Genomic DNA, 12092 nt, shown 5'->3' on the forward strand with positions numbered 1-12092 from the left:
TCTTTACAAAAAGAATGACTGACAAAACATTGTCTCTGAGACCCAACCTGAGGAAGAAACAAACCCTACTTTTTCCCAGTGATGAAACACCCAGACTTACATCGACTCAGTCTCTCCACAGGGATCCCAATCCTTATGCAGTTGGCAGCTTCCAAGGTGTCAGGTCGTGGGAGATCCTCACACTTAGGCAACTGTAGCTGCATCAAGATGAGGGGGTTTGACCTAGCGATGTTGTACTCCTGCCTACAGAGATCATTCTCCAGAACTTCACATTCATCCCGGCAAAGCTCCCGTGGCTTAGGGTTCCGAGAGCGCTCGTCACACAGGGGAAACACAAAGTGGCAGAAGGATGGTATAGCGAACTGTGAGCACTGATCCGACAAATGTGTGGAAGTACCAATCATGGTAAATGCGGCTAGAAAGGAACAAAAATGCTGCTTAAGTATTAATTCACAAAAAGCAGGGGAAACAATGTAATTTTCATGTCATTTGCCTTTTACAACTTCCATCTTTTCTTGAGGGTCTGAAAGCCTACTGAGCAGAGGGAAATGAGGTTATTTCTGCTGTAAAGGAGAGTTTACAAATGCAGAAAGAAAACCCAGTGTCCCTCTGACATCTGCACAGACCTTGCAGGACCTCAGTTCTTAGGAAGTACCCAAGTGACTAGTATTGAGCCAACTGTTGATGTTTGACTAATTTTCCCTTGAAAGGATAAAGAGCTAAGGCAAGATACACCTGCCAGCATGCTGACATATATTTCTAAAGTTCCTAATTAGGTAAAATCTGAATGAGGATCACCTAGCTTCTTACTCCTGTTGACATTTTGATCAATAAACAAGACAAGTGTTTTTCAAGTTTTGACAGGCAAAAGGAAGCATGCCATTGGTATTTGGGGAGATAATGCTATTAATACACATGAGAAGCCTAACAGGCAGCAGTTTGGGGAAAAATGAATGTAATCAGTCTAGCATACTGATCACATTGAGATGAATGTCATAATGAATTAGGAACTTAATCCTCCTCTTCAGCTCTCAGCATCTACACACTAACATTTATCTGAGAGTTTTCTTGCACGTTGCAAAGACAGACAAATGTGCATGTGCAACATGTATCAGGGGATAAATCAAGCTTTAAATGCAGGAATACTCATTCCCACACCGGAAAACATCATTTGTAAGTGAGGCTTGCTAGACTGCACATTCCACCAATGCACACTGTAAAAAGAGAGGAAATTAGCAGTTCAAGTCATTCAGCAGTCTATTTAAAACTTACGAATCAATTCTTTCCCACTTGTCTAGCTCTCTCCTTTCGACCATCTACTTTCTGCTGCCACCTGCTATCAGAGAGTCTCTTGTCTCTTCCTAAACATCACACATGCAGCAAGCAGCCCCAACTCCAGCCTTTTGTACTGTTTACACCTTTACTTATTTTAACACAGGAATATTAACACAGGAATATAGGGAACACTGCATGCAGGCCTCAAAAGATAGCTGTGAAATGTGCTTGTCCCAAAGACTAAGGGGAAAAAATAAACCTGGAGGAGTGAAGTGGTTACTGTTGGCTATTTGAAACACCAACTAATTTTTGTGAAGACATTACATAATTTAGATTGGCATGAATGAAGAGTGCGCAATTCACAGTCATGTCCTTATTTTGATGGGAGGCGCAAAAGCCAGAAGGACTGTGTGGTGGCAACTAAGGGGTTTATTTTTTTTAATTATTAAACAGCACAGCAAAGATACTGCTAGTCACATATATCCACAGGTCAGGGGTCAGGTGCACACACTCTTTATTGTTGGCCTTCCAGTCTTTTAAGTCATGCCTCAAGTTTTTGTTCAGAACTGTCCTTCATTTTTTAATAGAAGGCTGCAATTCTCACCTAACCACATGGCCAGGACTGAACAGCACCAGGGGCTGTAGACACAAAAGGAATGTATTTCACACATCAGCACAGCAGGAAAATGAAAATCCAGAATGAAAATTCTCCATAAAAGTTGCCTGTAACCTCGTGAAATGTTCTTGGTGTTGGGCAGTAGGTGTCACCGTTTCCCAAGCACAGCCTCCCCTGAATGCCCTAGGGCTCTCAGCACAAAGAAAGACCTTCCACCAAAAACTGCGCTTAGGAAGTACGGGCAAAAGTATAGGCAAAATCTCAGCAGCAGTTTTACAGCAGATTCTTGCAATACTTGTTTTACATATAAGAAGACTCATAAGAAACAAGTATGCTGTGAAATCCTAAGAGTTATTTTGCATAAGGCATTTGGTATGTCCTTCATGTGCATATAGTTTGAAAATGCTGTGTTATTAAAGGATTATCATTACTGCCTAGCTAGGCACTCTGCAGCTCTACATGGTGGTTTGCAGAATTTTCCTTAAAAAAAACCGGTTCCATCAGAAATTCTCCTCAGCTCCAGGACAGAGAGTCCCAGCCCCCAGGCTCCAAAATCTAACTGATCATCAGTGGTAGTAGGGATCCAGCAGCCAGGTCATGAATGTCCATGTTGTATATTCCAGAAACAAGTATCACTTAACCAATAAACATTTTCTGGAAGATATGACATTTTTTTGTTTGTGGTTTTTTTGTTTGTTGTTTTTTCGTTTGTTGGTTTTTTGGTTTTTTTGAAAGGACATTATGAACTTAATTCACAGAGTTACAAATTTAATCATTTCAGACAGCTGAACATTTCCATATTGCTGAAAAACATCCAAATAGGATAGAAATTGTATCATAGAAAAAAAAAATTGAATCAGTAGTATGTATTAATTAATGACATAATGATAAAAGAGCCTGGAATTACAGCAGAGTACAGGAGAAAGGAGGGAGGGGGATAAGTCATAACAGCACAAGGAAAGGTCAGCACCTGGATTTTGCCAGTCCCAGAATCTGATCACCACTGCAAGAACAGAAAAAAACCTGACCTGGATTTCTAGCTTGACAATGAGCCTTTAAGGTAATATCTATAAGGAGATAGAGCTCACAAGGGAAGTCAAACTCTTTTTGGCAACTAGTTATGTTAAAATCGCAGATTTAATTAGTTAGCCATATCTGGCCAGATGCAAATAAGCTCCTGCTGGACTGAGTTATTTGGTCATACATGACAATAAACAGTTTGCTCTATTCCACAGATTCATTTGTTTGCTCTGCTTGTGTATATCAGAGTCACAGCTGCTAATGTTGGCTAACTGAGGTCCAGTGAAGAAAATCTATGTTGATGTACAGCCCACTAAAAGTCATTAGGGTTTTGGATGCATGTTTTTGTAACAAAATGATGATCAGAAAAAGAATCAGCAGGGGCAGAGCACAGGAAGGTTGACTCTTATATAAAATCAATGTGAAATCCAGACTCTGCTGGGATTACACAACAGGGGAGAAAACCCCAGGGAAAAGCCACCATACATTTTTCAAGAAAATAAAAACCCAGACATTTTTTATTACATATCACAAATTTATTTTTTTAAAAAAATATTCTCTTTGAATCCATCATGCAAAAAGCTTCAGTATAAACTCCAGACTGTTAAAAAGTCAATGCTCTGACATTTTACTTAAGGACATGGAAAAAGCTTCTACACATGACAGCAGATACTCATCTTTGCTCCAAATTTTGCTAACTGCACAAGTGGGAAACTGGCTCACCTCCTCTAAACCTTAATATAAGTATGTCTTAGTCATTGATCAATGAAACTGAAAAGGATGATAGCACTATTTGTACCTGAATTGTATACTTTCACAAATGTTTTTTGCCGTGCTACAGAGATGTGTAAGCTTACCAGTAATTCGGTTTTCAATTTCCCCTTGCATCTGGAGGGAGTCCACATAAATGGTCCTGTTTCCAATGATTCGTGCACACGCAATTCCCCTGTATGGCTGACAGAACCCGTCTTCATGGTAATCTTCTCTGCAAAAGATAGGTTAGGATTTTATAAGCAGAAGTCTAGCTGTCCCCAATGAATTTCTACAAAATATATTCTTATAAAAGGAGAAAACCCCAAAAGACTGTAAATCTGAAATCATTCGATTCCCCAGGTGCAGCTTTCTCCTCCAACTCTCTCTGCACTACATTAGAAGTATTAATGAGGCAACCTGTAAATCACTCGTTAGAGAAAGAAGTAAACTGAAATCAAAGATTAATTTAAAAATCATATGCTAATACTAATGGGATTTGACAGATGAATCTATTAAAAAGCTGTTAGACTGAGACAGCAACTAGGTATTGTTACGTGTGCCCATGCATTTTTCACATCTAGCTGCACCTAGTACAATTAGGCAAACAGTTGATTCTCCTTTCCTCCCTCCCTCCCCTTTTCTTCATTTCCTGTAGTGAACAGCAGAAGAGACATCGCCAAGCTTTAATTAAAATAATTCAAAATAATTTTGAACTCTGAATTAAGTAAACAGAATAAAAAGTAATCAAGGTTTTAACCTCTTTTCCTCTTACCTCTAGTCAGAGTCAATGTCAAATTCCTCTTCCAATATGTATTTTAATACATTTTTCGATTCAATGAAGTTTTGGGCCAAATTTTGCTCCCTTACATCAACATAAATATTTTGGCATAAAACCACTTAGCCTAAAAGCTCAGTGGTTCAACACATCATCCCCAAAGCCCCAGTAAATAATACAGAGCTGATCTGCAGATCATAACTGTCTGAGCACTGAAAAAGGGCTTCAGAGTGAGAGTGTTCGTGTGTTTCCTCTGGCATGGCACAGCCTCTCTGCTAGAATTCACTAGCCTGATGGATTCACATCACATCATTCACTGCAGGATGGACCAAAAAAAGCTATACAACATAATATAGAAAACCATGACTCTAGAGTAATCCTAGGACACCCAAAAGCTTAATCAGTTTCTGCACCTAAACAGTCAGTTCAAAAGTCCAAGGTACCTCTCCCGTACCAGTGATTTTTGAAGTATTACTTCAATACTCTTCTTCAGCTTTGTACTTTATTACCTTTGGGTATCAATACCTGTTTTGGTCACCCATGTTTCCACTTCTCTTAAAAATACCTTAGCGTGCCACATGAGCAGGACAAAACTGTCAGTGAATACGTGTAAAACCACCTAACTTCAGCTGGGCCAAATCAGCACGAAAACCTGCTGCCTGACTACAGCTAGCCATGATGAGCACATCGCCCAACACCTATGCAGTGCTGAGTGCAGCCCGTTATTTCCCATATCTTATTCTGTCTTAGTAACCTCTCTCCATTTTTCCTCTGCTATGTCTCCCTGATAAAGCTCATCTCTTCAGGGAAAAGTTACCATTATTTCTGAAAGTATAAACTCTTTGGCAGTGGAAGGTTGGGCAGGATTGTCCGTACAGTATAGCCAAAAGCTGGAACCATCGATCACCACTCGAGCAGCATCCCTCTCTTTCCTCCCAGAAAGACAATGACTTAATGGGACCTGATCCATCAAATAGCTGCTAGATAAACCATGATGATATGAAGTGTCTCATGCAGTTGTTGTCCAGATCTGGTTTTTATTCCCTATCACAGTATGATTGTTAAATATTCATAAAGCATCATTTTCTCTACAAACTCTGAAACAAGTTCTGCTTCCACAAAGATATGTAAGTTTTTGATTATGGTGGATAAAGTAAAGGAGGAGTCTTCCAGGATCAGTTAATTCCTGCAGTGAAATTCTTTCACTCTCATAACAAAACCTCCAATTTTGCAACAATTGCATCATGCCTGAAGGGACAAAAATATCAAAGCATTTTGTCTATGCCTGTTTTATGATCCTTGACCACCTCAGTAGGAAGTCAGCAATTCCCATAAGGAACTGAATGAATATGAAACCCTTATTTGACCTCTTTCTCAAGAGTAAATTCATACCCCTATCCTGCAGAACAAAGTCTGCAATGTATCTGACTGAAACTGTACCTCACACTTCAACTCTCAGTGCAGGGCTCTCTTGTCAGCACACACACACATACAAAAAATCAATAAAAAATAGCACTCCAAACAGTATGGGTATGGTGACAAAAGCAGTGTGATCTCTTACTTAGCTCAGTTTATTTATTTCTGTCAAGAACTTCTAAATACAGCTTAGATACTATATACACACACATATGCTCCTCTCTCCCATGTTATAGTCAACTGCTGATTAAACTAAACTGGATATGCATTACCAGGAATGCAAGCAAAAGTAAACAGTAACCTGATGTCAGATACTCTGACAGAAACTGGGCTGTTATTTTACATCATTTTTGTCAGGTCAGGCAACTCAATGAATACAGTTTGACTAGTACTAGTGATCAAGGGGACAAAATTACATTAGTCTTCTTAGGAAACAGTTACAAAGCTGCAGAAGTAGCAGCACATAGAGTCCCCTTACAGCTACATGTATGCTCAGCACATGGCAAAATATCCACAGCAAAATGCAAGCTGGGGGGAATCTGATAAAACAGCGCAGGAGCAGCGTCATGCTCAGTTCAAACAAGAGTCTTTGGAACCATGTGTAGCTTTGATTCGTACCCAAAACCATATGCCAGCAATTCATTTGCTGATCAGAGTAAGAGTTAAAAGCTGCTGAAAACAGGCAGAAATACCAACTCCTCAATTTCCTGCTGCTTGAGCTGTAAAGTCTCCTCTGATCAAGAACCCTGGTAAAAGCAGAAATCTGACTCCACAAAAGGAATCCAGAAGAGTTCAATTTGTTCCACTTGCAGAAGTCTTACAGGCAAACTGCCATGGGTACTTTTCTACCTTTGTTGTTTATTGTTTCTTTCTGAATGTTTCAAGATGGCATCACCTCTTCTCACTAGTGATTTTCTTACATTTTTATATAACTATTTTTTTCACAAAACAGAGTCAGGAACATCCTAAGTGTTGACATTCTTTTTTCACCTTTGCTGCAGGGCAGTCTCAAAGACAGCGCACCTGGAACGTGAATTTTCTCAGCACTAATTAGAGTGGAGGTAAGGTATATTCTCCTACTGAGAGAACTCTCCTCCTAACTACTTGTCAGATGTTTGATCAGAGTTTGGATTTAAAAATAAAATCATAAAGAGTCTGACTGAACAGATACTCTATTCCTAAAACCCCAGCTTCAATTTCTTAGGATGAATTACATTAGTTTTCCAGGTCCATATGGTGATCTTCTGCCAGAACAATAAAGTTAAGAACTAGCCTTTCAAATATAAAGCTAAAGCAGGAGAATCTTTTCAGGCACACACAAATGAAACAAAAATATGGATATTACTTTTATGTACAACATGGAGTGTCTCTAAGTTTGACCAGGCTTACCAAGTCCGGAAATATCTTGAATAGTCAAGCACTGATAAGACATTTACAGGTTCCTTATCACACGTGCACTGCACCACCTGATTAAACACAGTCTGCATTCAGGTTTGTGGGCAGAAGTCTATATGAAATGGAGAATTAACCAAACAAGCAATGCAGAAGAAAGGTGCAGGTTCAGTGGTACAGTGCCAGTTGAATCTCCTCCCACTGACAGAAACCATAACTTCCAGGGACATCTGTGTCTATAAAGGAAGCACTGGAAGAAGCAGGTACCTCTGAATAGCAATAAAACATAGCATGCATGAATAGGAATCTCTCTAGATGGAGGTCATGCAAGACTTCCATCTAGGCAGATATCTCCTCTAGGAGTATATGGAGAGATTTCTAGGCGTACTGCACGTGCTGGAAGAACAGTGTGAACATTGCCACCCTCCCATTATGCATTACTTTAATTTCACATGTGACACAGAAAGAACACAGAACAGCAGACTACAAAAGAAAATACCGAGGAAACAAAGAGGCTTTTCTTAACGGAAATTCTGAAATGCTGAAAGAACACATCAGGGCACAATACACTGTATGATATCTATGTAACACAATCTATTGTATGCAACTGTCACAGCTGAACAGTCCAGAGGGCATAGGAAACAAAAAAGTCTCAGTAAATAAAAGACAACTATGGAAACTCTGTTCAATACTAAAATCACCTTGTGAAGCACATAAGACTGATGAGAGCTTTCAGTATGTATTTAGTGCCCCTGAAAACACAGTGAGTGCAGACCTAGCCGTTTTGCTGAAAAACAGAGAAAACACATGAAGGCATAGCAATCTTTAGCACAGGTTCATGAAAGGAATTCTGAAAGCAGAGTTAAGAACTACTAGATATTTATTTGCTAGTAAGATATCTTTTTTCTGATTGCATCCCACAAACTTAACTTATGAAGACAACAGAAACTTGTAAGTTAAATCTATTTTCCTGAAAATAGAAAAGACACAACACTGTGCATCAGCCATAAAAAGAAACTCAGAAATCCTCCAGAACACTCAGAAAAACCCTTCTTTGATTGAATACATTAAAAAACCACACTAATTTAATAATACCCTACCAACCTATCTTTGTGATAAAATGAACAAAAATGTTATTTAAAATTATAATTTGAGAACAATTTATTTTAATATATTCAAATAATAAATTTAGAGGTTATTTGGAGGTATACATCCTCAGCTTACACTTCACCAAAGTAAACAATATTCCAGAGGTTAGTTTTTAAAAAAGATAATAGAAACTTTGTTACAGCAGTTTCCCACAAGCAAACTAAGTGCAGTTAAAATGTCCTATACATTTTCCCACAACAAATAACAAACCTGAAGTTTTGACCCTCTTTCCTATTGTCCAGGGATTAAACAGCTTTTAATTAAAAACTGTCAAATACTAAGAGAGGATATTAGGACTCCCCCTCATATTCCATTACAAGTGGAGTGGCAAAGCAAGGAAAAATGCACAGAAAACCACAGTTAGACAGTGACAGACAATGGAAAGGACAAATGATTTATGTCATCCTATTTGCTATGGGTAGAGAAATACAACATTTGGTATATGGTCACTAATCTTGTGGGAAAGAGTTTTTGATAGCTACGGCTTGAAAACTGATGGCAGAAGCCATGTAAAGAGGATGATCAGTAAGATCAGAGGGAAAAGGACAGGCATCATATTTCAGATTATGAGTTTGTTTAGCCCAGTGTGTGGCTACTTCATAAAGCACACAAGGTAAATGACCTGCAATACAAAGAATTAAAGCAATAAAGGGTTTATGTTTAATCAAAAAGAGACAAATCACTCTGACTTATGGGAAGGGCATTATAAAGGCCTGCAGTAAAAACTCAGGAATTTCTGTTTTTAATATACATATTTATTCATGGTTTGTTTGTACTGCATTTCAAAATCAGGACCTCTTACAATCTGGCACTACAGCCCTTGCAATTTGTTACCCTTACTCTTGACATGTATCATATCATAGTGCCATGGAGTGAACTCAAGTCACAAGGGGATCACTTTTCAATGGCTAAAATGAGTTCCCACTGAAACAGGTCACAGAGAAGATCTGAGAGAAGAGAAACATAGTGCCCTTGTCATATGCCTTATCACATCTATACAATTTGCCTCCTCTCAAAAACATAGTGAATTTATGTTGTTACAGAAAAATACTTGGTACTTTCCGGTCAAGAGCATTGTCTCTTAAAGTAATAATTACAATAGGTTATAAAATTGCTCCTTCTCATAGACCTCCTGTTGTGCACAGGAGATCAATGGAAGTTTTACTACTGACGTTCAAGGCAACAGTCTGGTTTATAAATATTTGATGGAGGAAAAACCAGTATTGCCTGAACTATTACTATTCATCCATCGAGAAGGGCTGGGCTAGTTCCAGCTGCTCCTGACATCACCCGTAACTTCTGCCCATTCAGGGCAGAAATTCAGTAATACACACAAATGGGTTGGAGGTTTTAGTGAAGTTTCCAAAACCCAGGTGTACAGGAAAAACCTTGGGTAAAAAAAACCAAAACAAACCAAAACAAACCAAAAACACAAACCCACAAACCATAGATCACCAAACCCCACACACGTGCACATGTGTCCTGCCTACTGAAGCCAAAAAGCAAAAGGATGGCAGGGACAACTTCACTGCTGCATCAGGCCCCTGCCTGGATGGAGGCACCCTGTGCCCACATCACGGGAGAAGGGCACAGGCTTCCTGCCCTACCTGTTTACTGAACAAATAGTTTCATTCTATGACTAAAGGTTTATCTGCAAATAACCCACCTTTCCAGCACATAAAATCATATGTTTGCACATCTTTACCCACGTCTAAAGATCAGCGCTCCTGGGATATCAGAAAATACCCATCAAAATAATTAACATCTCAAAGAGAGACTTCACTAAAGTACAAGAGGGATGTAAAATCTTTTCCCATACACTAAAGAAATGTAATAAATAGTATCAGAAAAGAAGGGGACTCTAGTGTTAGAAAGTCAAAGACTAACAGGCAGGGGAATTTGTATAAATAGTCATAGCTCAGTTGAAGTCAATGGACCTATGACAATTTACACTCACCAGGGATATGGCCCGTGAATTTTGCTACCAGATGCTCATTGAGTCTAACAACAGACCCCAAAAGCAAGATTCTCTGATGTCTACCACGCAACTTAGACAAATATTAACAAATAGTATTTAATTTTGTGCTTTTAATCTGAAAAGTAGCACACAACAGTATCCCTAAAAAAATTTATTTAAAGTCACATTTACTGAACAGAGCAATTGTGCTGTGTTTGATTTGAATGTTTATTTGCTAGTTCCAAAAGACGTACATTGTGAATTGAAACTCCAGATTCAATGTCTAGAATGAACAGAAAATAACAGTTGATCTTTATTCTACTGATTCTACTAAATGATTAATTTGTTCATGATAATCATATGATCTGAGACACCCTTTTAAGCCAGGTAATAGATAAAGACATTGAAATGTCACTAGTAAAAACACAGCTGCAAATGCACTTAGCATTTGTGACACACTAAAGAAAAGCAAGTTGTTTGTCAAACAGCAACTTGTAAACAAAAACCTTATTTTTAGCCTATTGCCATTATTTCCACAATGGATTATAAAATCAGTATTTTTAAGCATAAAACCTAGGCTCCAAAGTCTGTCTCTAAAACACAATCTGAATAATGTTTTAAACATATATTCTGATGTTACCATGCAAGGAGGATGCCTTTAATGTAAGGTATTTAAAAAACAATTAAATGCTAGAAAGAGGAAGGACATCAATAGGGTTTAAGCATATGCCTTCATTGAATCATGAACCAAATTGTTCTCACTAGGCATTGCCTTAAGTGGGTGTCAGCACTTCTAGCTGAGCTGTGTCCTTGCTAAAAGATACCATTCAATTACTTAAGTGGATAAAATCAATGGAAAATGGTATTGCCTTCCTTTCTTTCAGAGAATCATCTTCCATCACTCCTGTAACAAGAAAAAACCACAGTGCTCACTAGCAAAGATGTAGGCAAGAACATGTAAAACTGTGGCAGGATGCTCATTAGGTAACACTACATGCTGCTGTGGTTTGACAGTATCACAGGCATTCACATATTTATTATTGCTTTACATATTTAGAAAAGGTTTCAGTGTACCAAAAAATGTAAAATTGTTGCTGTTCCCAAGTACAGGAATCACATACAGCAGTATAGACATGGGTGGCAGGATGGCTCTTACTACAGTAACTTGGGTAAAACAGTCAAAGGAGCAAAGCTAAACAAGGACATCTACATCCTGAATTTCTGCAAGGAACAGAGGATGGTCCCTGGAGGTATAACCAGCCATAATCCTCTGATTATTGCACGTAACTTCAAACAGATGATCTAATACTACTTCTACCTACAAACTCTCTCTTTCAATTTACTCAGCTGACATCTTTGTAAATTCTCCCTCTGCTTTCATAGGTGTCAGCATGTTGGGATGAAATCTTGAAATCCAATGAGTCAGCTGGCAATCCAAGGAAGGCTGCAGATCTGTTTCGCTGAGTGTCAGACATTTTTAACAGAAACATCTCTGTTACAATCTGGTTTACTGAAGAATTGGGGAAAAAAAACCCTTCAGAAAACTAATTTCAACATATGGGAACATGGACCTGGCTATGCAGCATTCCAGCTTCTCACTCACCAAAGAAATCATTATGAGTCTCCATCCCCACCCTTTTTTTTTAAGGCAAGTTTTCCCTCTTGGTGTGTTACGACTGTAATAAATTGTGTCCCTCCAACATGCAAGGAAAAACAGCAGGGCCGACGAGCCCTCTGAA

The 12092-nt window shown here is 38.7% G+C and overlaps 1 protein-coding gene across 2 annotated transcripts in view; it reads right to left on the reverse strand.

Moving 5' to 3' along the window:
• ROR2 (receptor tyrosine kinase like orphan receptor 2) overlaps window positions 1–12092 on the reverse strand; it is a 159821-nt gene that overhangs the window by 8873 nt on the left and 138856 nt on the right. For both annotated transcript variants that reach the window (XM_054810550.1, XM_054810551.1), the window contains exons 5-6: window positions 3769–3896; window positions 101–415 (exon numbers count right to left, since the gene is read on the reverse strand). In XM_054810550.1, the coding sequence (XP_054666525.1) occupies window positions 101–415; window positions 3769–3896 (443 nt within the window). The remainder of the gene's footprint in view (window positions 1–100; window positions 416–3768; window positions 3897–12092) is intronic.

Source organism: Grus americana, chromosome Z (assembly GCF_028858705.1).
Source record: "Grus americana isolate bGruAme1 chromosome Z, bGruAme1.mat, whole genome shotgun sequence".
Classification (NCBI taxonomy): Eukaryota; Metazoa; Chordata; class Aves; order Gruiformes; family Gruidae; genus Grus; species Grus americana.